Genomic DNA, 26,842 nt, shown 5'->3' with positions numbered 1-26,842 from the left:
CAGTGTGGACTTAAAGGATATTAACTGTCTTCGTTCATGTGAATCAGAGATACTTTTACATAATATAGTATCTTTAGATTTTTCTTTGAATATGTGATAGCAGGTGGCAAGAGCTTGAAGCAGTGGTGGGGTGGCTGCCAGCCACTAGACTTCAAGTTCTTGCTCCAAAGTGTGGTGTTACCAGACCTCTTCAAAGAAAAGGTCCTTGGAGTTAGTGTAAAAATAATAAAAAAAAATAATAAAAATCTCAGAACCAGCTGAACTACTCTGGCTCAAAAAAAAAAGAAAATAGCCTGAGGCAGACACCTGGAATGGAAAGTCTCAGCATCTCTGGTTAAAGCATGGTAAAGTTACAAGCTATTAAAAACAGTATCTGGTGAAGAGACATGTTGGCTGACCCCTATTCTGTCTGTGCTGCTTAGCTTGAACTACCACAAGATTGCCAACTTCATGCATTCAAAAATCACTTGTCAGCTCTTGCCCTTACCACACAAAAGTGGCTTAAGATCATGAGATTTGAAAACAAATCATTTAGGGTGGACTTTCCTTCCCTCCATTTTGGCTTCTGAGCCAAATGGTTAGGTTTATAGAGGTCACATTTATAAACGTTTTTTGGAGCCACTAGGGTTTTATTAAAGACAAAAGATTATCACATAGTCGTTGGTTGCCAGGACCTGCATCTTTACATAAAATTGCATGGTTCAGAGTAAAATTATCCCAACGCATTGCATTCAAGATGTTGCTTTTAAAAAGACAACTCAGAAACTTCAGTTCCTGCAGTGGTTTTTGCAGGACATTTTTATGGAAATATTCTCAAGAAATGTTGTGAGATGAACAGAGAGAAATGAATCAAGTTGAATCGGAAGGGCTTGAGTAGGACCATATCTACAAAAGGAACTGGGCACAACTGTGCCTGGCAGTGCCATTTTTAATACCCAGTAGCGCGGGCTTCTGTTTGACACTGGATCTAAGTATCCCAGAGTCAGCTTTCCCAAGTTTTGAAGCCACTGAAATCTGCACAACAGGAGTTGCACGCTAAACTTTGCCCATCCTCTGTGTCTGCTACCTGCCTCTGCTCAGGATTGAAACCTTGAGTCATCTGCTGAATTCGGGTATTTAAAGCTTTTACTCTAAAAGCTTACCATCTACTTACTGTTAGCCAAAATGCAAGAGAGCTAAGTTCGGTTCCCTCTTCTGCCTTTAGAGATACCAGTCAGTCTTCTATCTCTCTCAGGACCATTACTGAGGGAATTATTTCCTCCTTTGCAAAGAAAACCAAAATACTTGCTGGGCTGGAGAATGCCTGGAACAAAGCTGTGAGGTATTCTTGATGTGGGAAGCGCCCTTTCGTAAAAATACCCGAATATTCAGTGACTCAGAGAGAGCAAGAGCAAGCTTAACTGTTCAGACCAGTAACGAAATAACTTCAGTGCAGTGGCAGCTCTGGGTTACAGTGCCAGCGCCAGAGATGTTTTTCTGTGTTTTATGCTAAGCAGATGTTAGATTCAGCAAATAAGTAGTCACTGAAGCTAGAACTGGAAGAGCCAAATGGCTGTTGCTCCCTGCTCAGATGAGTGCCCTAATTTGTCTCTTTCTAGCTAAACTCACGTTCGTGTCCTCAAACAGAATAATCTCGCTCTGCTCATGAGAGAGGGCAGTTTGGTTTTTTTTCAACTGGAAGAAGGTTTTGAACATATGGATGTCCCATATTCTTAACTGAATCATTGAACTTGGGGCAGGGGGGAGGGCAAGACAGGAGAGAAATACCATAGCTGCCTCTTCTAGCAGTTATGTTTTGTGTGATGTGCTTTTTGGATTAAACCCCTTGGCTGATGAAGATGGAGAGATTTGCCAATTTTATGGATCCTGATGCAGTTTAGGCAGGAGGTTAGGAGCATAGTTTCTCAGCGGTTTTCACGCTCAATATGCCCAGAAGCGTAATTCAGGCACCAAAATGGGAATAAGCACATCAGAAGGGTATGTGTCAGGCTTATTGAAGGGAAAGCACAAAGCGGTGTGAGTTAGGGAGGTCCAACCTAACAGGAGCATGGTAAGTTAGGCTAGTGTGAGGCAATTCAGCTTCCAGACCTAGGCTGCGTGGCATCGTTCTCTATACTGTGGATGTACCCAGTCGGTCTGGAGTAAGTTGGCTCAGATATCTCCCTCGGATGTTTAATTAAGACCTGGTGACACACCCTTAACCACCCAAATCCTTTTATGTCTGATTCATCTTTTGTTACTGATTTCACTGAAAAGTTCTGAAGTTAACTCACTGGAAAAAAAACAGAATAAAGCAGCAGCTAATAAGACCAATGGCTTTTAATTTGCATTAATAAAAGGACATTAAAAAAAACCCAAAGACAAACTTAAATTCCATTTGAGATTTTTCTAGTGACATCTCAACCGCTCAGGCTTTGCTTCCTTGGTGTTTAATATTACCAGAGCCCCTTAATAGTGTATAATAGCCTTGTAATTCATATTCAGTCATAATTTATTCAGCATATTGTTCTTAGTGTAACTGGCAAGCATGCAGTGGTGTGGAAAATACCACCTTTAAAGAGTTTATCCCAGGATCAGGCTTTTCTGCAATCGGACAAGCAGAGATGTAGTTCCTTGAAAAAGTCTTTCACGTATTTCTGTGTATGTAAAATGCTTTTTGTGTTTAAGTTTGGGATGGTCTGGGAATGAGTCAGGGAATTATTAATTCCACTGCAAAGTACATTTCTTTTTTGATTTAATGATGGATATCCAAAATATTTCTTGTAAAGCTTTCCAAATGTAACTACTGTAATGAAAGGATTAGTGTGTATTTATGCCAATGCCCTTTACTAGATGAAATCAGAAATGGCTAATTGTATGTCATTGACTCCATATTTCTAATATACAATGGAAATTTTTTTTTTTTCAGACAGTAACACCTGTTTTTTGTCGTGGCATAATCTGAATCACATGTAACCATAGATTTATTATATTAGTCTAAAATATCCTATTAGCATATGTAGATTTTAGATACAGTAAAGATTTTCAACACTGGTTAAGGTATAATTTCTTTTCTTTTGCAAACAATTTCTAAGGCATGAGCGCTAATAGGATTTGGTTCTTTTCCAGCCTCTTCTGTGGACAGCGAAGACTCGATTTCATTAAAAGTAGTGGCAAACAATAACATTTCTTTTAATTAGATGATCTCATGATTTCCACACGTATTTGTTCTGTGCATTATTGTTCGTTGGCAAAACTGAGCTGCTGGGTAGCGTGTGAAACCATATGTCTCAATAACGTGGCAGGTGAGGGAGGATTTGCAAAACAACATTTGCTGACAGGACACAATGCATTTTACTTTGATGGAGAAGTTTTCCTAAGTGAAATTTATGGCTTAGTTCTCTCATGCAAAGTCAAACCTACCTGAGGCTTAGTGGGCCTTAAAGGTCTCCCTTTAACTCAAAGAGGGGTTGAGCGTATGAAGGAAAGACTGTATAGCGCTAAGCACTGTGTGTGCTGCTCAGTTGTTCATCACGACAGGAAGAGACCTTCTAGTGCCTGTAGTCTGTGTAGCTGTTTCACATTCTTCTTTTTGAATAAACTGTTAAATTAGGTTGTATTGGTCTTTTACATGCAGCTCCAATACTGATCTTCCCCTTTGAGCTTAGCAGAAAGGATTACAAATAATTTCAGACATTGCTTTTTCTCTTGCTCCCCGGTGTTTTATATTTCATTTGAATTCTCAGCAGCATTTTGGGACGCAAGCCGAAGAGGGGAAAGAGTGTGACAAAAAGCAGTCAGCCTTTTTAAAGACTTTTACAACAGCATGAAGTAGTAATCCCTTCAGCGAGATACGTTTCCTTGAATTATTTTTTTTTATATCATTTACACTTTTAAGCAGATTTCAAAATACTCGGGGAAACTAAGGGAAGTATTTCTGGTTTTATAAATGATCAGCTGGAAGGCCATAAGAGAAAGCAGATCAAGGCAAATAGCAAGATGTAGCCCTGCAGAGTTCTTAAATAGGTGCGTAGCTGTAAGCGTAGGCGTTGGACCCACTGACTTTTTCAGTATCATACCAAGCACCTGTTTAAGCGGTTTTCTGGTTCAGTACCTCGGTGACCTGGTGAGAGAGCCAGGTGCGACCGATGTCTAGGACATGAGCTGTGTAGGCAGTCTCTGGAGTGTACTGACATAGAGAGATGGAGAGATTACCAGTAGATCTATGATTGTTAGTGTTTGGTTCCCCCACACCTCCCTCCTCTGATTATAACATTTTTGTCTTTCCATCCCAGCAAATGCCCAGGTACACATCTTGATTTTGATCTCTCACAGTTTCAGCCCAGAGATGGTGTGATTTCATTGACTCTAAATGGAGCTTGTTCTGATTTAGTTGTTTGCGTAGGACAAGAATCAGGCCAGTGAAGTGCACTGTGGAGGCTTGCCTCGTAAAAACCTAATGGCAATGGATTTGACAGAAGGGGGAAGGGAAGAAGAAACATTTAAGACTATTTATTAATCAAGAATTGCAGCAGCGAGGCTTTTCTTGCCTTGATTCTGGCAAATGTACAGATGAGAGATACTGTGCAGAGACCATTTCTGTACAAACAGAGAAAGCCCTTCAAACGTAAACATTTGAGCAGCTGGCATGGGAGATTAGTGCAGCAGCGGTGGGAGGGGGGTAATAGTGGATGGTGGCGCTGTCTAAATTTAACAAGTGTTAAACAAGGTCCTTGTCCTAGTTTAAGGGTTACAGATCAGAAAGACAATATCAACTAAAAATACCGACAATTGTACAAGTCAGTCAAAGTCATTACCTAGTATTTAATTAAAAACAAATTGCCTTCCCATAGTTGTGACACCTTCCTCCCCCCCTCAAAAGAGAGGAAAAAAAAAAGGGGGGGCGGGGAGGAGAAAATATTCTATGCAACCTGTTTGAATTAAGAAAAAAAACACAAAACACTTTATCCTCTATCTATGGAAAGACAACACTTTGAGGCTTCTTAATGGTTTTGCTTTGGATTGTGAACTGACTTAATGTATTGTTCTGCTTTTAATTTCCTGTGGCTGAATATTATATCAAAAGAAAGCATCGTGCTGAGGGTGAAAGTAGTGTGAGCTCTGCTAGCTTTGTAGACATGCATTCATATGCTGCTTAACATCATCTCAGGGTCTACGTTTTGGTTTTGTAAACGGTCTCCAAATAGTTACACAACGAGGCCATACATCAGGGTGTCTGATCGTGCACTGGGTTTTTTGGATTTTGGTTTTTAACTTGAGTTTTGATCACGCTTTTAAAACAACTCTTTGCCTATTGGTTGTGATCTGTTTGATGTGTTTTGTCAGAGGTGGTTTACTTCATTTCTTTAGCAGTAGAGACTAAAGTATGGGTATGTGGAGCCAAATTTTATGTTTAAAAATCAGACTTACGCTTTCTCTGCTAGCGTTGTTATGATTTTCATTGAGTTTGAAAGGATACTGAAGAAAAAGATTTTCTGGAGAAATGACAGCAGCAACAGAGTTTAGAGCATTACTGTCTTTTGGCATAGTAAAGTTAGAGTGACCATCAGAGACTCGATGCAGAACTTGCTAGAGCCAGTGGAAAAATTCCTGCTGGTTTCAACTGGCTTTGCACCATGTCCTTTGTTAGCCATTACTATAGGCCATTTTAAAATCATTATTTCTTGCGCTACTTCAGGTTCTCTTTTGCATGGACAAAGATCTTCTGATGCTTTCACTGTCATCTTTGAAAACATAAGACCTCCGTTCCTTTTTGATTGACAGTTGACACAGAGAGTTGACTTCAAACCCCTTGAAGTTGCTCAATTTATAGAGCGTTTTCTCACTGGGGAAGGAGAAAACCCCAAAGTAAACATGTTAAGTCTTGTAGAAGATTAATTGCAAACAGTGGCAAAGGAAGGGAGTGGCTTTCACCGACCAATAATTTGTTGCAAAAGCAGGTTTTTCTTTGTTATCTGAAGCAGTGCATACCCAGAGAAGTAAGCAGAATTCTCAGTGCTGCTTGCCCTGTTTTAAGATGCAATTGTGCCAGTGAAAGTCCAAGTGTAGGTATATGTTGTATCTATTTTCTACAGTTTTTAACTTCGGTGTCAGTTAAATTTGAGACTGAGCTTGAAAAGTTTCTGCTACTGCTCCTCGGTGGGGAGTGCACTCCAGTGGATTGGAATATTCCAGTCAGTGGGAATAAATAGATTGGAGAGCTGTGATTTTTTAGCATTTCATACTAAATTCACACAGGAAACAAGGCTATTCGCAGTGGGGAAATTACTTTCTTCGAAATAACATTGACAAGTCAAGCTCTGGTGTCCTAAGGATATAGTACTGAAGTTTTAGACTTGGAGAAACTTAGTTGGCTAAAGTATACTGCAAAGGAAGATAAAAATTTAAAATTATAGTTATATAAAGTGGGAAAAGGCTGAAGTGGCTTGGACTCCTGCACAGCTGTACTTCCAGTCCCTTTGCAGTATCCTATCTTCTTGCTTCAGTTTTATTTAGAAGGTGGGTTGGTTTAAGGCAAAGTCAGAGTTAAAAGAGTAATAGTGAGCTCACAATAGAAAAAATAAAATGCCAAGGGTGTTTGAAGTAATGTTTGAATATAATTCTAAGAAAATTCAAGGGGAGGGGTCTGCTTCTTTACTCTTAACCTGTTCTGTGCCCAATTATTGAACTTGCATGATTTTTGCCAGCATGCTCAGGATGTTGATTGTCCTCCAAAGGGGACAGCATTTGGAGAACGCTCCAGGGTGGAGAGGAAGCTTGGATCTGAATTTCATGCTCTTGCAAGACTCAAATCCTGAAATGAATTTGCTTGTGACTTCTTTGGAGTATAAGCATATGTGTTTTCTATCCAAATTGTTCATCTCCTTTAATGGGACAAGCTTAATTTCTGTAGGCATTATGAAACAGAAGATGGATGAGTACAACACCTGGGTGTGCTCTATCCATTGTCCAGCAGGAGGGCGTTGCCTCTAAACCTCCTCTTCACCCCTGTACTCCTGACCACTGATGCTGATCTGGGACTAAATATTAATCTGTTATAATTCAAAGTGGTTCGCTGGCATCAATATCTGAGCATCAAGCTATGAGCACGATGTGTGTGAGTTTGTCTTTTGTTTTTGTCTTCTACAGCAAGCAGTCATGTCTCCTTAAAGGACTGCTCTGCTTCAGTGTCATTACTTGATGACGGAAATTCTGAGCGTGGAAGCTGCAGATAAAGTTCAGGGGCTTGTTTAGGCCACCCCTTAGGGTTTCAGACTCAGCCTGTTGTATTCAGTGTGTGTAAGTATGTGTACATACACACGCAAACATGCACATAGACATCTGAAAAAGCTAATCGAAGTGATAAACTCGGTGTGTGTATACGTACCTGTGTTTGTATGTAGATACATGTATGTACACACAGGTTATGTATACATACACACGTGCATCCAGACATCTGAAAGAGCTAATTGAAACAGTAAAATTCCTGGCTTGTTGACTTCTGATTCATGTTGCTAGAATCCTCTTAGTAACTCTGTAATTAGGATTTGTGTTAAGATTTGCACTAATTTCAGAGTTCAAAAGCTGATTTGTTCTTCTAATTTAAGTTTTAAAATCTTCAGAGGTTGCATTGTTTTTCAGTAATAGTTTTGGCAGTTTTTTATCATTAAAAAGCGTAAAGCTTCCTTTTGGAAAATTTGCTTTGACAGTTGAATGATTTTATTTGTCTCCCTCTAGCTAAACACCTACAGTTACCGTAGACTTCAAAGGGAAAAGTAGTTGCGCAACTTCATTCTAAATTAACAAAGTATTTGTGTGGGAATTAGATTATAGGGACTGGAGCTAGAAGTCACTTCCCTGATCTTGAGTAAATCAGAGCAACTCCTTTCACTTTAGAGAAGTTCTGCAGATCTTAGTGAAAATTTGCCTTTGAATTTCAGTACAGATTCTCTTCATTCCTCATCAGCTACAATAAGTAGAGGTTTCTGGAGTCATATGTGTCAGAATTTCAGCAAGCACTGAAAGATAATGGTAATTGATCATCAATGTTTCTTGTCTCTGGAAAACTTGCCTAAGGGCAACACTTTCCTTAAAATGGGGGAAAAACACTTTTTAACTCAACTGCACTAAAAATACTTTCAGTAAAAAACAGAAATTACTTCTTCAAAACCAAACAAATACACACCCAAAAAACTCATGCCAGGAACTATTCCATTCACAATTATGGTCCCCATAAAAATTGGCTGTGCAGACATTAGAGCAGATATTTTTAAAATTGTATGTTTTATGTGAAGTTTCCATGTCCTTCTCCAGTATAAATTGGCATATCTACAATGAAAATATATTGAAGATGATCGTCTCTAGTGGTTTGATAGTTCCTATATGTTAAAAGAATTTATTGCAGCAGAAGTTCTTCTCAGTAGTGTTTCAAAATATTTTGAATTTCAGAAGGACATATATCACAAATACAACAACTCCTGTCTTCCATGAACCAAACACATTGGATGATTGATTTAAAAGAGTTAGTAAGCCTAGAGAAAATAAACTCCTATTGCAATGATGAATTTATTTAGCTCAAGACCTCTGATCCTTTTTGTGGTTATTTATGATTGATGAGTGCTTAACACCAGTGGAAATTATGAAAATGTCTTTTTTGCCGTTGTTGGTCTTTGACCTTTTGAACTCCCTGTTTCCTGAAGCCTGTTGCCAGACCATTAATAAAGACAGATTTTTATTTTTGGCTTGATTGTTCAATGCTATTTGATTGAGCTAATCTATTTTCACATAGTGCAAAAGTCTTAAGTGAAAGGAGAAACAATCCTTTTCAGACTTAGAAAAATCTGGCTTTTTCCATCCTCACTCTTCCAAGATTCCTCTCACTAGATCTACTAATGGCCTTCGAAGGCCAAGTGTAAATGGCCTCTTTTCAAAAGTTCTTTCCTTGTTTTCCTTCTGGCTTGATAATTTTTCTGTCTTCTTTCTATACTGGGATTGAATTGAATTTTTGAGTCCATGTGAGTTTTCCTCTGTAATTATTTCTTCTTCAGGTTTCTTTAAAGTGCATTTTTCCATTAGAGTCTATCATTGGCTTTAAAACCTCTTTTGTTAGGTTTTAAGCTGTTTCTTTGGTTATTTTCTTCCATTCTGCCTCATCCCTTTTCTTTGTATGCTTTACATCCCTACCATAGAAATATTTATTACACATTCACAAGTCTATATATTAATCCACATTCCTTTCAGTACTGAATCTTTACCAGTTTGAGTTCTGTTTGTGTGACTTTTCCCCCTCCATCTTCATGTCAACAAGTGAGCATTAACATCACCATCTTTCTGGGCTAACGTGATTGATCATTGAGTTTTCTTGGAGAATATGGTTTGTGTCCTCTGCAGTTTCCTTAGTTCATTGTTCCTTCCCCAAGATACGAGCCAGTGCTCTATCATCACATTTACTGAAGTCTTCTGCTTTTTGCTTTGCTCCTCTACTTTTCCAGATTTTCGTCCTTGAACTTCTGCAAGGACGTCCTCTCTGGTCAAATCTGGTGAACGCAGTCACTTCATTTTTCACCATAATGACAGTGGGTTTGTTTCTTTCCTCACTTTTTCTGGTGTTCTTTCCTACTTCTTTCTTGTCTGCTTGTGTACCACTTGGACAAATATCCAAAAGAGACTTGTAGTGTTTTCCACGTTTTTTCCCATTTCCTTTTATAATTCACCGAACTCCCTGCAAGTCTCTCGTCACAAGCCCGTCTTCTGTCCCCATTTGATGACACACTTCATCTTGAATAGATAACCCTTTCCTTTACTTCATAGATTAGCTCTTCTTTTTTTTTTTTTTTTTGTCTAGCATAGTATGTGACAAAAATTTTTCTTTGTCATCTATCTATTGCACTATCAGGTAATGATACTCTTATTTAGCATATATGCATGTAGCTATCAAAAAATTATAAGTAATGTGAGTAGCTGAATTTGCTGACTGCCTATTTTTTGTTAGCTGTTCCCTTTTTCATGCATATTTTGAAGTTAATTTCTCCCCATATTGCCTTTACATATTTGTAATTTTGACAGTTATGAAAAATGCATTTTCAATACAGTCTTTTTTTATAGGCTGACACATTTTGACAGTGCACTGTGACAAAAAGTGTTGGACTCGTGGGAGATAAGTTTTTAGCAGTCTAACCAGAAAGACATAAATCAGCCCTGAGAGGGTGCATTTTACCTATAAATTGATTCTGGTATTTTCCCAAAACGATATTAAAAAAAGAAGAAGGGGGAAAAAAAAGACAACATAACTCTAACAACTGAGACACAAAGTTGTTCACACACTTCTGAAAGTCACGATAAATCAGTTTACAGTTGTATGAAATGCAAACAAACTTTATCCTAAGCATCTGCCAGCATCCCAGACTGTCACCCACGGTTCAGCTTGACTTTGGAATTCACTTCAGGTTGTGTCTGCAGCCTGCACCCCTACCTCCCACCTGAGTGACGGACAGTCAAGTTTCCATTAAACTACCAAGCAGCATAGAAAGTATCCGATGAGGAAATGTTTTCTGTGCTATCTTAAGGACGGTTTTGTGTTACTAGGGTTTACATATCCAAAACAAAAGCAAGAATATTTAGATTTTAGGGGTATTCAAAATGCATCTGTCATCCAGAAAGTAACAAAAGCCAAACATAAGCTTTATTTGTTATCATTTAGCCTGATGGTATTGGGTGCAGAGCACAGGGCCATGAAGGAAGTTGCTGTGTTCTGGAAGCTTGTGCGTATACATCTCTGATTTTTCTGTGATGTGTCTGTCACCTTAATGTGGCATTTTAAGGGATTAGACATGCGTGTGTTTTTTAAAAAAACATGGTGATTTTAGTGTATCCACTTACAAAGATACCTGTAACACACCCGTGCTGAGGCTTGTGGCTGTTTCATGCATACCATTGGATTTATACCAACGCTGAGATATCTTCTGATAATTTTACGTTTCATAGCTTTTTAGCTGTATTTCTGGAAATAGAGAATCTGATGGAAAGCAGAAAATTAAGTAGAATATTATCTGGAATATTATGTGGAAAATATATTGGCTTGTGTGGTTATGAGCTGAAGTTTGCTTTTTTGAACATACACCGATTTGCTTTGCTGATCACATTTGTTTAGAAAAGAATGTTTAGCAACCTAAGTTTCTTTCATTTGCAGCTAAATAGCTTCAGATTTCAGCAAAATAATTTTTCGTCCTTCATAGGACATACAGTGACAGAAATGAAATCAAATTATGCCTTAGAAAGATTTGTAGCATGTGTATTTTCACTGCATTGAGTTGAGGCCGGCTTGCCAATGCTAACGGCTCTGAGTCAAAGAAGATATGTTTCTCTTTTTAACAAGGTCTTCAGCTCTGATGCATGAGGCCCACAGGATACCTGCTTGCTGCTTACTGCAATGGCATCAGTGTCCAGGTTGATAGGAGAGGACACAAATGATATACGTGTGCCTTCCAAACACTGATTTATACGGTTTGGTCTTCTCATTAGCACCGGGCAGTACGCTGCCTGCTCCCACCTTCTGAGTTTTTCAGGTGTGCGTCTGCTTTCTTTCCCTTTGTCCCACCATTCAGAAAAGGTAGTGTCTACCTTCTGTCAAGAGAGTCTATTTTTGCTAATTCTGTTGGGATGCTTTTTTTAAAAAAAACTATGAATTTATTTGAAACACTCTGTCACTTAAACAGAAGAGACGATGCAAGTACACAAATGTAAATCAAGTTAGCTTGTCTTCCCTTTTCTGCATGTATTGCTGTGATGGAAAAAAATCATTGCATCCATTTCCCTTGATGCTATGACTGTCTTCTTCGTACTGACAGGGAGACTTCCTCATGTTGACATAAGTGATGCTGGGTAGCAGTAATAGACAAAGGTTTTGTTAAGCATGAGGAGTACTGTGACTTTAGAAAATATGAAGAGTGAAACATGGGAACAGGAGAAATTATTCAAAGGAAATAACACTGAATTTTACATCACCAGAGGTGATTCAAAAGCTTCTATTCTCAAAGCATTGAGGAATCATGTCTATCATATAATCTTGAAAAAGTATGAATGATTTGACAATCTCTGAGTTGCTTGAATAGTATATATACATTGTTGAATTCAGAGTTCTGTATTCCACTGCTTTATATGTGCCTTGGAAGTTTATTTAGTTGTGGAGAACTCAGATTAAATTGTGATCTCAGACTGGTTGAATACTGAGGGAGGTGATAGTAGTAGGTGATATTGATATTAGCAGTTAGGCTTGGTTTTACTGCATCCAGTTCTTTATATTTGGAAGAATTTACGGATATGTTCATGGTGAGCTGAAATGCATGTATTGCCAATCCATGTTTTCTAACCTGCTACTGATTTGAGTAAAAACTTTATATTTCTAAACATCCAAGTAAAATGTTTGATGGTTCATAAAAAAAGTAAACAATTTACTTGCAATTTTTGTCATATTCATTCAATAGCCATGTGATTTTTCAAATGGGAAAGGAGTTTTGACTATTGCTTCACATACAAGAAGTATGACAAAAACTAGAGAAGATTCTTAGAAGCTTTCTCTGGTTGGGCACCCTCTTTGTCCTCAGTGTAGTGCATGGGGCTTGAGTTTATATACCCACACTTGTTCCCTCCATAGAAGTTCACAAACCGTGAATCTAACCTCCCCGGTCTGCTTTGGAAAGCTTTTCTCCTGCATACCTCCACTTTTCTAGTTCCCTCCCTTGAGTGGTTGCTCTTTCAGCTTTTCTACTGGGAAAGAGGTTGGACACCACAGGAGGTGCAAAGTTAACATAAATCAGTTGGAGCTGGAAACCAAGGTTGTGCTCCTACCTGTAGAGACCTAGAGATACTTGACATGACGTGACCTTACGTGAGGACAAGAAGTAATCAGATAAACTTATAGGAAGGGAAATTGTAGTTAAGGTACAAGGAAAAAAATTCTAATGATAAAGATAGTTAAGCAATAAAAGAGCGTAATTGCGGGTGGTATGGACCTGTGTGATGGGAAGGTTATAGTAACCTCTGCAGGGACAGACTGGTTGTGTTACTTCAGTGCTGAGAGATAAAGTAGATGCCTTTGTAAAGGAGGTGACCTCCTTGCACCTGGCACTGCTAGGATTTCTGATCAACAAACTTTGTACTAAAATGAGAGGAACGTGGTTGGCCACGGTGAGGGAGAACTGGCAGGGGCACAGGAGGGAATGTTCTCAGGCATTTCTAGTTCTGGCTGCGGAATTTCTGGTGTCCACCAAATGGGTCCTGACCACAAGATCTGGAATTGCTAGCTAGATACTAAAATAGACTTACACAAGCATAAGATAGCACTGTAGTTGTACAAACCTCAAAGTATAACTCAAAACTCTTACAATAAAACCGTGAAAGCCTACCCACCAGACATATCACATCAACATGGTACTGCCTGTATGAGTTACTGGTGTGGCAATGAAGTACTTGCTTCTCTTTTAATACTGAGGTGGGTGACCAGATCATTTCCTACCAATAGCAAAATGCAATGAGATAATAAAGCAACATAAAGTAAATTGCATAAAAACGCGTTTGTTTTTTTTTTTTTGTTCAGAGCAGGAAAAGGTTAACTTTTTTTTTTTTCCTTTCTGACTGCAGACTGTATGCAAGTACCAGATTCACAAGTGCTTCAGGGAGTACAAAAAACAAACTGTATTCAGTGTGTCTGGTTAGAAAGGAAAATCTGAGTAGTCACAATTTTGGGTTTTTTTTTTAAACTATGTCTCCAAGCAATCTCATGACCACAGTATTATGCTTTGGTTTTGAAGCAGGAGCTGGGATTAATTCAGTTTTGGTGTTGTCAAATTTAGTGCTAGTATAAGGAATTTCAGTATCAGGAAAAGGAAAGCAGCCTTTGACTTTAATTTGTGTGGTAGGTCTAACATAACCTGTCTGGTGTTTTAAATGGCCAGTTGTAATCAGTTGTGGTGTCATTCAGCAAATCAATAAAAGTTTGCATTAATGGAGTTTAAATGTCCAACAGGCATAAATATTCTTGCTGTCGCTGAGTAGGTGGATTTGTCTGCCTGCTCTAAATCTTACCTTTCATGTTTACCCACATTATACTTGCAAAAAGAAATATTTCCTTTATGATATTTTTATTCTTATTTTTTGTCTCTGTTTTGGAAAAAATAAAACCCCTTACTTTTTGCTGATACATCTGGTACTTTGAGTGCTTAAAAACAGCCCAATTGATTACTTTTGATTTAAAAACTTCTCAGAAGGAAATTGCATAACAAGACTGGGAGCTCAAATATGTGAGTTTTGGCAAAGAGCTGCGGAAGAAAGGCCTGGCTGTAGCAACCTCAGAAGAAAAGAACTTGACATTTTGAAAAATTTTTATTGACCGGTGTGGACAGGGAACCGGGAAGTCATATCACTCTCACAGGCAAGCTGCAGTCTCTTCCTTGCTGACCTTTAAATGCCACTTAGTGTCATAAGAAAATCAAGGAAATGCTAATAACAGGGCTTTGGGTAAGAGAGTTATATACGAGGCATATCTTTTGAAAACAAACATAAGCTGACTTCCACTTTTATACACATCTATTTTTGTAAAATGGAATTCTCACAGCAGTACAGTTATATTTTTGATAGATTAATTTTACATTATTTTATTCATATTAACATTAAAATTTTCAGAAGTATCCATAAAGATATCAGGGCTTCTGTTCATCCTTAAAAAGGGAGTAGTTTGCAAAAAAAGATTTTTAATTGCGTTCTAGGTTGATGACTTTGGAACACAGACCGACTTCTGCTTTAGGCTCTTAATCTAGCTCGTGTTGAGTTCAGCAGGCTATGGATTTTGGTAGTCTTGTGGAAAGTTGACTTCTCAGTGTCTTTTGAAAAGGACTGCTATGCCTAAGCCACCAGGTTACTCTGAGCCTTCATACTTCTGTGTTTTTAACAGCCCCCTCCTTGCCCTTCCAAAAAGTCTTTGACAGCTAAATTTCAACCAGAAGAACTAGTAGCAGAAAACCCTAAAATTAAACTGCTTAACCCCAAAGAAAGCATCTTGTACATTAGAAAAAGAGAAAGTTCCTTAGATTTCAGAAGTTTAATGAGAGAGAATAAACTAGCTGGCAAGTATAACACGAAACAATGCATCCATGAAACCTGGTGGCACCATATGTGCTACTGCAGCTATTTCTTGCCTCCTTCCAACATCTACTTCATGGAATTGAAGTGGACTTTAGTCCGTGGTTGTGATTCAGTACATGTTCAAGACGCTTGCTCAACTACAGTCTAATTTGACTGCTGACCTATGCTGGTGTATCTGTGTTGCACTGGCTTTGCTTTGGTTTAATGCGGGAGCAGGGGTGGGGAGGGAAGGAAACTATTTCTTTTTTTCTTGCTAGTTTGCATTACTTAATTGTTGTTTGAACTGCTAGCAAAGTGCTCTAACACTAGTGGTCTGCCAAAGCCTATGATTTTACAAGTTGTGAGACATTTTTAAAAGTTCTTTATATAATTCATTGCCATGAAATTTCTGTTTTCTGACATGATTTTTTCTTTTTTTTTTTTTTTTTGCAATGCAGTTACAAAACACATGGATTGTAGGAACTGATTTTTGTTCTGAGAGGAACATTGATGCTAGCCTGTTTATCAAATGAAACAGAGGATAAGGGCTGACTTTTTTAGCCAGCTACATTTTCTGTAATACTTGAGCTTGTCTTTCCTCTCACTTACACTGCTGTAATTTCAGTAATTCCCCTTAAATTGACCCATTGATAACAAATTAAAACAATAAGAAATGAGATATGGTTTGGGTAAATGGCATGTACGTATCAGGTCCCTGCAAATTTACTTAATTAATTGTATGCTCTTAATGGTTGCCTTGCTAACCTGCCTGAAAACCAAACCTCCAAAACCCAGCCATTTGGAAAAATGCTGCACTGCATCTAAACCAATGTAGAATATAAAAGCTGGGTAAGGCGCTTTCTGTCTAGATTAGGTTTACAACAAAAGACGAGTCATGCCAGAAACACTTGTGTCCGTGGTTTGTGTCCAACATTTTTTTTTTCTCTTAAAGCTAATGAAGAAGACTGCACACATGGGAGAGCTTGAAGATCTGCCTCCAGTTAGACAAAGCTCTCATTGCTGAATGATGAGGCATTCAAAACTTTGAAGTTGTCCTCATTCCATTCCCCTGGAAGCTGTAGCGAGTTTTTATTTTAGGGGAAGAGTCTTAACATGAGCATTCTTGAAATGCTCACTCAGTAAATAATGGGCTTGACATAAAGTTTGGACTTGGAAAAGGAAACATAGATGAATTTCCAAGATTTTTATTTTTTTCTTTCATTAAAATCTTTTTATTATAAACTATTTATAGTGTCACGTAAGTATTCAATTTTTTCCTATATCTTCTGTTAGGAAATCCAGGCTGTTTACTTTTTCATCACTGTATTCCATCACGGTGATCTGTTGCCTAGAAAAAGATTCTTGTAGCTCTTCAGCCACAAGACCTTGAGGTAGAATTGAATAGGATATTAATTTCAAACTAGATACATCCTCTCTTAGCGGTATCTTGTGTTTGTAATGCTGGGAGGGAAGTCTTAGGATGAAAATCAAAGAATTAAAACAATCACAAAAGCACACCTGTAGAATACACCTTAAAATTATTTTGTTCAGTTATTTTATAAGTGTGTGAACAGAGGAAATTGCTTTCTATTTCACGCTGTGAAGCCTGTCATTTCTTTAGGAGTAAACAAACTTTATTTGATAGAACCACGTACAATATGCCCTGAGAATGACTTAAAACTTGTAGGTTACAGATGAGATCATTATTTTTTTTGCTGCTCAAGATACAGGGCCAAGAAAAGACTACGTTTGTTGCTAAGATTAGACCTAATCTTTTAAACCCCACATTCCATTTTGAGCTTTTTTCTTAATTTGCTAGAAAAGTGAACAAGCTATTGAGGCTATTCAGTTCAGAGAAACTGGCAATGAAAAAGATGTGGGAAATACTGCTTTAATCCTTCAGAAAAACTCTAGTCAATCAGGGAAGACTGATAATATGTCTAGTTTGTGCTAAATACACTATTCCAAGATGAAGTCTGCTGTGCAGTGTGCAACATAAATGATAATAAAAGCGTCCAGATGATAGTTTTAACTCAGTGATAGTTATCACATGCGTAGTAGATGCAGGACATGACACAAATTAGTTTGCTATCTGCATTTAGCATTTTCAGTTGCTTTCACAGGAATCTGTAGAACATTGAACTTTACCAGTCAGTCAGGAACCTGTATTATGTACATCTTTTTGCATTGGTGTATTTTTTAGCTCTTTATGCTTCATCAGTGTTTCCTCAACAGTCCTAAAATTAAATGAATTGTCTTTTTGAGCTTGCTGCCCCAAGTTTTTAATTTTTACATAAGATTGCTCTTGGCACTTGTGGAAAGGAATTACCATGCCATGTCATGAGTCAAATTCACTGCTGGTTACACGCCTGTGGAAGTCCAGATATCGACCACAAGGATGAGGTAGCCATACAATTGAGGCAAAGCATTTTTCAGCACTTTCTAGATTGGAGAACTTCATTTGAAAGAACTACATCTTTTATTTGCAAAGTGGTGGGATTTGTGGCCTTTAGTTTCCTGCCAGTATGTATTCTGTGGTGTTGGACAAAATTCTGTGTGAGAGCTTTATGTCCTCGATGGGTGAGTTTTGCCAAGTGCGGTAGCATATTCTGTTGTGATAAGAACAGCGTTATCAACCTGTGGTCATCAGCCTGTGCTTCCAGAATAGGTATCCTGCTCCAGCTCATGGTGGATTCGTATCAGTGGTGATTTCACAGAAGCCGTTTTCTGAGAAGTGACCGTCTCATAACTTAATTAAAATGTAAAATCTTCAATTTAATCTGAAAGCTTCTCTTAATTAAAAATATCAAAAGGTGACTCACAGGTTTCGAGGGAAAAGTTTTTGCAAGATCTTTATTAGCAGATTAAAAAAATTAATTACGTTGAATTTAAGTGTCAAAACTAAATTAAGAATGCACATTTTCAAGCAATCATGTGTCCTAGTCTTTCCCATTTGCAGATTTATTACTATATGACTGCGTATATTTTTTTGTGTATTAATATAAAAAGGTATTAAGGCCTTGTTCTGAAATCAGTGAAACGTCTTCCATTGATTTTATTAAGTCTTCAGTGAGAATTCAAATAATTTTTAACATTAAGGAATTATTGAAATAGTTTCTGCTTCTCCTTTGATCTGGGACTGTTAAAATCCAGAGTGGGACCTGTCAGTAGGTGTTCTTTTGACCAGGTTAAACGGTTGTTTTCAGTAGATTGTGAATGATTATGTTTGAGTGTGCATGTAAATTGGAAATAGTTTGATGGCAGAGTTTCTCTTACGTAAATCTGCAGAGAAGACTCAGGTAAATCAGGCAGATAGATAATAAAATAGACAAGCCTGGGACACAGCATGTGATTAAAAAGGTGTTCTCATTTAAGAGTAAATCTTGCTTTCAGAAATGTGTATTGCTTGTAATTGAAATATGACTGGAAATGCATTTGGATAACTGTAATTATGTGTCTTGTTGAAGCTTATATTTTAAATATCAAGCAGCAGTAGTGTTCCCATCAATAATACTGTTAAACTGTGGTAGGTGCTCATTGTGCCTCCCGACTTATTAATATTGCCTGAAAGCTTTGTTCCAGTTGACCTTTAGAAGTTTCCAAAAGTTACAGTTTGCAATTCAGCCAGTTTGGCAGAGGAACATACATGATTATTTATATCATTGTTTAAACCAGATGTGTCTTGTTTTTCTTCTTTCTTTCCCATTGTTTTTAAAAAGTGATGTTAATCCAAGATGTTAATCCATTTACAGGGTTTTTCCACAGCACCAAATTCCCCTTCGGTGAATTCTCGTTCCAGTAGCCTGGGTTCATCACTGTCCCTTGGTAACATCTCAGGAATGACAGCAAACCCAGAAGTGAAAAAACGCAGAGCACCTCCTCCGCCAGTTGTCACACCTGCCTTGCAGAACGTGGAGATGAGTGGACAGGACAAGACAGCAGCACAGGTAACAGTGACACCACAGAATGGGCTTCTTTGCTTGATGTGCTGGCTACCTTCAGTTCATTCATCAGAGCGAAAGTCATTCACAGATATTTTGGCTAGCCATTTGCTACAGCTCACCAAAACTCTTGATCTTACAAAATAAAATTATCAAAAGTCTTGGAGCTTACTGAGATTTCTTGAGACGGCCCCAAGCTTTCTCCCATGTCAAGAATCAGAAAAGTTTTGTGAGGAATTATGCTGAAAGAAGGAGGGTGAAGAAAAAGTAAGGCAGAAAAGCTGGAAATTTTATAGGGTGACTAGGTATCCCAATTGGCCAGGGCAGTCCTGGAAAATTGGTGACTGTTCTAATGACTGACAAAAAACTTCGGCATGCAGTTTTGCATAGATACTTGTCAGGCCGTCGCCTGCATCCCTATTTCCACTGCTGCCGTGGGATACCAGAGGATCTGCTCTGCTTTCTGAGTTGTGCCATATGACCTTTTAAAGCAGTGCTCTGTTTTTGTTTTTAAAAAAGGTCACTGTTCCGCAATACAGTTATCGAGAGTTAAACAGAAATGGGGGGAAACCTTCCTGAGGACCTAACCCTTTGAAAAGAATAGAGTTAAGGGAAAAGGAAATTGTTTTTGTTTTTCTAGTGACATTCAGGTATGTGTGTTGCTAAACATGTGCAAGCACATTAAGACTTCTGGTTCCACCATCAACAAAAAGTATTACATTTTAAAAGTGAAGTGTAAAAGTCAGCGTGTAAAGCTGTATGTGGATGCCAAATAAGAATGCAAGGAACCAATACCTTCAAGGTTGTGTAATGTGGACTGACTGTATCTGCTTAGGGCTTGTCACCTCTACAGCAGGCTGATCTTTGGAAAGTGAACCGTATTAGTGCAAAATAGAGTCCGGAAAGAATCTTTGAGTTCAGTATAGTGGAGGAGGAGGACTCTAGTGCTCAATCTCACTCCCTGTCACTCTTTTATTTATCTACATTAAGACATACGTTCAGTCCCTTCTCTAGTGAAGCATTGTGTAAGCAAAGTTGGTGCACGCTCTTGGTAAAGGATTGTGGAATCTTATTTTCCCGTTCTTAGGATAACTAAAAGCGTGGTTGCTGGAACATAGAAGTGTTATATCTTTCAAAACCGGAATAGGTTCCTTTGAAATAGCACTCACTTCTAGACACAACTGAAGAGAAACAATGTTTTCTTGTAACATTTGGCGCACTTTCTTGTTTAAAATTTGCTTTTGAAATTCCTACTGTAAATACTTTGATGATGTTTCTTGTGTCCCCCCCAAGTTAGACATTTAATATGTTTAAGATAAGTAGGTCTTTTCATAAATCTTTTCATAAACTCTTAATTTTGTACAAGTATGGTAAACACAGACTATATTATTCTGCTATTCTCTTAGGCTTATCTCCATGCAGTGTGGCGCTGAGATTTTAAATTGTGTTGCACTGAAAAATCTAAACTCTCTTTACACATACTAACATTTCTATTTTCATCATTGTCGCAAATAGATTCCAGTGCTGGTTTTCTGAAGCATTTGGGAGAAAAGTATTTATTTTATTTATCTCGAGTAGCATACAGTACAGTGCCAGCTTCAAATTCTCTTAGTCTAAAGGAAAAGCTATTTTGAAGAAGGGAAACAGATGAAGGTTGCATCAGAGGATTTTCCATGATGAAGTTAATTTTAGGTAATAGAAATGTCTTGTGTAGCTGACAAAGCCAATGAAGGGCACAGAAGATTATGAGCACAGTTTCTAGAATCTGGCTGCATTTGTTGTATAAAGGACATCTTTCTGAAATTGGTTGCATGAGTCAAAACATTAAACAGCTATGGTGTGCTTCTGAAGCTCCCAGCCTAAAAGTTGCTCACAGGCTGACCTATAGTTTGAAAAAGAATGTGTGGAGTACAGTTGAAATGAAGCACAAATTCCATGAAGCAATTAAAAACCGAGGGAAGAGATTAATTTTTCAGTATTATGTGGCAAGGTAGCAACGGGGTTATTGTTTATAAGAAAACCCAAACAGTTCTATTTTATCTACGTGCAGACTATCCAGTTTGCTGTGAAAATAGAGTAAAAAATCTCAGGGTGTAAGTTTATTTCTTTGGTTTATGGGAAAGAATTAGCACTGATCTTTTTTTTCAGGGAAGGACGTCAATTCCTTATTAATGGACTTCCTTCCATAAAAAGATAAGATGTTTGTTTAGAAAACTTTATTTATGTGCAACTGTTACTAACAGGAAGATCCTGCAAAAGGGGAACATGTTTATTTCCAGTTGAAGCTAGCACATTAATAGAAAATGAAAAAGGTGGCATTCTGAACTTTCAGAAGTGTTTTTTTCTTTTTTAACTAGCTGGTTCCATAAAGTTGTGTAGAAAAGCGGATACGGTAGCTGTTATGAATACCTGTAGTTTGGCTTTCCAACCCGATAAGCCTGTTATTTTTAACCCATTCTTAAGCTCCATGGCATTCAGTTTTCTGTACAGCGCAGATGATTTTTTAGGAATGTATATCTCATCTCCCTGCCTAGTGGTTGCAATCAGAAATTTCCATGTGTATGAAAACTGGTGTGTTTTAATTTATGCTTTAGATTTAGATTTTCTCCACTTGCTTTTCTGAATAGATGGATCACTGCAATATAATTTTACCATAGTGCAGCTTTTGTTTCTGTGGGGCTTAACAGTAATTTGCCTCCTCGAGGGTAAGGCCCCTGTAGGAACTTTAATTAATTTTTAGTGCAGCATCATTAGTTTTCCATGTCTATTTAAGGTTGTGTTCTTTCTGTAACTGTTTGAAATCTCCTCTAGAAAATATTTATTTCTGTTCAGAGCACAATTGAGCAACGTTTCAGAGTGTGCTGAACATGCACTAAGTAGTTTGCAAAGGAATGCAGAGTCAAAGAAAGGAGTCTACAGATTTCTTCTCTGCAGACTTCCCCCTCTTTTTCTTTTAAACATCTCCCAAGTGATGCTATTTAGAATAATGAGAAGTCACGTGAAAAAAATATTCTTCAAAAGACCAGGGTATGGTAACATTTCCAGTCTGAAATCCAGAAGGTTGGATGCTTTAGAAAAGGACTTCCCCTCCTTTCTTAAGTTGCAACATGGAGCCCACACCGTCCAGAGAGTAGAGCAGAACAGTGTAGGGGGTAAGCAAAAACTGAACCTCCTTTGCAAACAATCTCTGTTCTCTGTCACAGCGCTTTAGATGATGTGCTAGCAGAATTTGAGGCCACCTGACAGTAGCCATAGTGTAAACTGAGTTCCCACCCCAAAAAAATCATGCACCATATAGACTAAATATTTAAGAGAAAACCTGTATGAGTATGCCATTGTAGATAGAGCACACAGAGAAAAGCCACATGTGAAGTCTGACAGAATTCAGTGCATCTTCTCAGAGGCTTATTCAGTGATCCCTCTTTAAAAGACAAATAAGTGTGTTTGGGTCATTTCTTAGAAGGACTGAAGAAGTGAGTATTTGAGTCTTTTGGAGGTGAAGAATATTGTACGCTGCCAAATTAGTTTATGGCAATAATTTATTATTTTTTTTAGTGTGTATGGGAAAATACAGAAATTTGAGTGAGGTGAGATGATAAAGAAGGTCTCACGGACTTTCTATAGGAGCCTTTTCTATGAAATGGAGTGGTTTGTTCAGAATAGAATCATGAGGCTTTTTGGAGATAACATCAGAATTAGAAGAGGGCCCTACAATGCCTTAATCTGCAGAATAGCTCTGATGTCAACTCCAGAAGCCAGAAATGCAACTTGAACCCTGTGATAAAGGACCGTGTGCTATTTCAACTGCTGCAATTTTCAGAAGAGAAGCACTTTCATATAATATGTGATGTAACAGGAGACATCTGGGATTTGTTACTAGCCAGTCAAATTCCTGTACTGATCGAAGAATAGGGCGATATAACAGATGCAATATTCTAACATTTGTGTCATAGATTTTAACCTTAGTTGTCATAAGGCAGGACAGTGGGTTCAAATAAAAATTGCATCATTGCTTTTAGTGCAGGTAGAGGAACTGGCCTCACGCTTTCGGAAGGTTCCATTATAAACCAGGGCAATTTTCAGTTTTATTTCCATGTTTATATAGTTTCCTAGAGGTTGCTGTAGACAAACTAATGTATGTGACATACTGGGGGTTTTGCCCTGCTTCTTACGTTCCTCTCCTCTCCATCTAGATCTCAAACTTGGGCTCCTGAGGACAGTTATTGACTCCCCATTCTTGGACAAGGCCATACCTTTAGAGCTTTTTATCAAGGCTGATGTTTTCTCACCAAGAATAACTTATTCATTGAAGAGGCTTACTCACATGAAAAAAAAGGAATATTGCAGCCAAAGAGAGTCACAGGCTTACTCAGATACATTGCTGTCAGGTTTCTTTCTGTTTACCTCCATTTTACTTTTGACCCATTTTATGCCTAAATGAGAAGTTTAGCTTTAAGAGAACCTTTTTAGCATGAACAAATATAAATGAGACTTTCATATTTTTCCTGGAGAAAATAAGGTACTCACACTAAAAATTTGCCAAGTGTCTTGTTTATATAGAGAAGATACTTTCAGTATTAGCTGTACATCTTATTAAATGGAAGGAAATTAAAAATGTGGAAATGCAATGGAAATGTTACTTTTGCCGTCTTAGTTGACAATTCCTAATATGGACCACCACATAGGGTTTTTCTTCTTCTTTCTTTTTCTTTCCTTTTCAAGTGTTTATGTACTCTTGTTGGAGGTAGCAGCCTCCTGCGATGTATGTTCCCCTGTTCCAGTGCATATTGCACTTGAAAGAGTTATGATTATGCTGGCAATCATTGACAGGAGTGCCATGGAGCTGGCAGGACGCTGGGTTAGTCATCCTAGCCTTTTAATATAATTTCATGCCTTTGGTAGGGATGCCTTTCTCATAGCAGAATTTGTATTATAGTAATAATATTCACTGTCCTTTCTATATAAACCACTATAAATGGACTATACCAGTGATTGAAAGCTTAGGTCCCTTCTGGTTGATTGAGCATATTAAGAGCTCAAAAGGAGGAAATACTCCAGTGAAATGTCCTACTGAAAGCCGTTGAATTTGTGCCCATCTGCAGGCAACCCTGAAATACTTTAAATGACATTGCAAATAAGCACAGCGTATATTGAAAACATACCTGGAATACATTCTGCCAGCAAGAACCACAGAATAATGTTCAAGTGGTAAATATAAAGGACAGGCAGTGAAGGAAATGTATGAATGAAATTATATTGAAATCATAATTAACATATTAATTTTTTTCAAAGTCTTATTAAACCATATACTCAGCCAAATTTCCAGAGTCAGACCCTGAATTTGCAGTTCTCAAATTTCCCATGTGTAGTGTGTATGCTACAGGCATGGACTTGGAAGCCACTTGGAAATGTGACTCATTATCTTCCTTAGAAGTAAAATGTATGTTAAAACGGTGGCCAAGATTTTTAGAAATGGTTAGCTTGGCTGTCCATAATTAGGAAGCTGAGTTTGTAGCTTGACGTTTTCTGAACTTTTAAGATGTCAGAAGCTACGTCTGCTTGCTCAGCAACTCAATATCTGGCCACTGTGATTTTAATATCATATTATTCTTCACTATGCCACCTTCTGTTGCAAAAGGAGTTTAAATTGAGATTGTTAATATAAAAATCTGAGCAAAGCAAGCATTTCTTCCACTGATGTCCCCCAGCATAGCAGGGGTTTTTTGCACAGATATCTTTCTTGCATCTTTGCACAAAGTGATTACCACTCTTCCACCTTACTTCATAATCTAACGCCACAGATTTGTGATTAACTGATTGAAAGGATAATCTTGATCGGTATGAAATCATACTGCTGTTCTCCTCAGGTTTTCAAAATGACATATTTCCCTGTGACTGCAAATTAAGCCCTAAAGCAATGGATACAGATCCTGTAGAACAGTGTAGAGTTAACGTACATTCCTAGTATGCACTTCCTAGTGTGCACGGCTGTGTTAGTAAAGATGCCGTTAGCAGAGGTCTGTGTGCCCTGTGAGTTAAAATTTCTTGAATCTGCTTTGTTCCTGGGTATTTTGGATAAATCTGGTATTTCAAATAATAATACTCCTGCAGTTGGCTTTCCTTCTGAGAAACAGTGGAGTGCTTAGAAGGAAGCTGTGTTTGTGTGGATGACAGCCTTTTTTCCTCACAAATTGTCTTGGACTGTCAGAAGCACCATTTTAGGGGAGAGGAATGATATCATGAGGCACTGCAATTTTAGGCAAGGTGAGGGACGGAAGAATGACAACTAGATGAGAACATCTACCACGGTTAGCTGCAGAACTGAACTTCATTGTAGGCAGGTGTCTAAACCTGCTTTATTAACATCTACTATGATCACTTCTATAAGCGCTGGACTCTTACCAGCTTACTGTCTTCTACTTCTTCCTTTGTGCGTCTGCTGCAATACATTATTGTGAAAACTCGCGTCTGATCAGCCCTGTGCCCCAAGAGAACATTTCAAATGGCTTTAGATTTGCCTAGTTGGTTGATCCTACTTTTGTACAAATTATTACAGTCGAGGGAGGGGTTGTTTGTTCATACTGCAGCAGAATACCCTTGTGCTGTAGGTATTTTCTTCCTTTTTACCTAACTTTTTTTTCTCTACTTCTGTATGAAGTGAAAGGTAATGAGCAGTTCACAGTGGAGACCATCTGACAGTTGTGTTCTGTTTTAATAAGGAGCCCAGAATTCAGAGAAAGGGTGGATGGACTCTGATTAGTTATCTCCCTCTCATAGGTCACACCTAAGCCAGAAATGTCTACTAGTCAACAAATACAAGTGCATGTTTTTTTTATCATCTTTCAGAGAGGAAGGGAGGTTTCTTTTGACTCAGAGGTCTTCTGGGTGAGGTCTTCTCAACCTTTCTCTTATGACACATTTCCTTTCTCCCTTAAGTGTTCTGTGAATGTATTTTTGTTTTGCTTTGTTTTTTTTTTTTTCTGTGGAGCATCCAGAAGTCTCCTTTGAGAATAACAGATACTTTTTTCACATTCTGAGGAAGGATGCAATGAATCAGTTTCTGCTGTAGGAAAAAGCTGTTTTTCAAAGTGTGTCTTTTACTTTTACAAAATATTGCATCTTCTAGGCCACCAGTCAGTTTTTTTGTAAGTTCCCTGAGGATATTAAAGCAAGATTTGTTCCGAAGGAGGAGGGAGAACACTTGACTGACTTTTTAAGTTTTTCAAAATGTTGATTAAAAGGAATTTAATGACTGGGTTTGTACACCTTTTTAGTTTGTTCTGGTTTGATTTTCTTTTTGTGTAATAAGGCCTGAAATGTGAATGATGCATGTTATTTTTAAAAGTTCCTTTGTCTTTGTTCATTAACCGAGGATATGATTAGTGTTAGCTATGATCTTCTCCAGTTTTGGTGGCAGACTTGTTAGAACTCTCAGGCAACGTGTGATCTCTCTCGACGGCATTTTTGTGATGAGGGCAGGGATATGGAATCTTTATTGAAGATGCTTTTTCTCCAGAACATTGAGGTGCTCAAGTTGTGCACGCATAAAAGAAGAAAAAGATGTATTTTATGCTTACATAAAATAAGCATAAAATTATACCTATGTTATAAGCTTTTTTCTTTTTTCTTTTTTTTTTTTTAAGAAGTCAGGAGGTAGTCAAGAATGTATAAGATGTCCGTTCATGGTTTAAGAATAAACCTAATGCTGATTTCCAGAGTTCTTGAGATGATAGAGGGGTAGCAAAGCTGCTAAGAAAACTTGTTAAGTCGTGATCTCTTCCTAGTTTTTGTATTAGAGTTTGGAT

General features: G+C 37.9%; 1 protein-coding gene across 11 annotated transcripts in view; it reads left to right on the top strand.

Moving 5' to 3' along the window:
- COBL (cordon-bleu WH2 repeat protein) overlaps nucleotides 1-26,842 on the top strand; it is a 161,425-nt gene that overhangs the window by 67,301 nt on the left and 67,282 nt on the right. For all 11 annotated transcript variants that reach the window (XM_074576305.1, XM_074576301.1, XM_074576300.1 and 8 more), the window contains one exon: nucleotides 18,849-19,043. In XM_074576305.1, coding sequence (XP_074432406.1) covers nucleotides 18,849-19,043 — 195 coding nt within the window. The remainder of the gene's footprint in view (nucleotides 1-18,848; nucleotides 19,044-26,842) is intronic.

Source organism: Larus michahellis, chromosome 2 (assembly GCF_964199755.1).
Source record: "Larus michahellis chromosome 2, bLarMic1.1, whole genome shotgun sequence".
NCBI lineage: Eukaryota > Metazoa > Chordata > Aves > Charadriiformes > Laridae > Larus > Larus michahellis.
The sequence above is the reverse complement of the archived record's forward strand: the minus strand, read 5'-3'. Positions and strand labels throughout refer to the sequence as shown.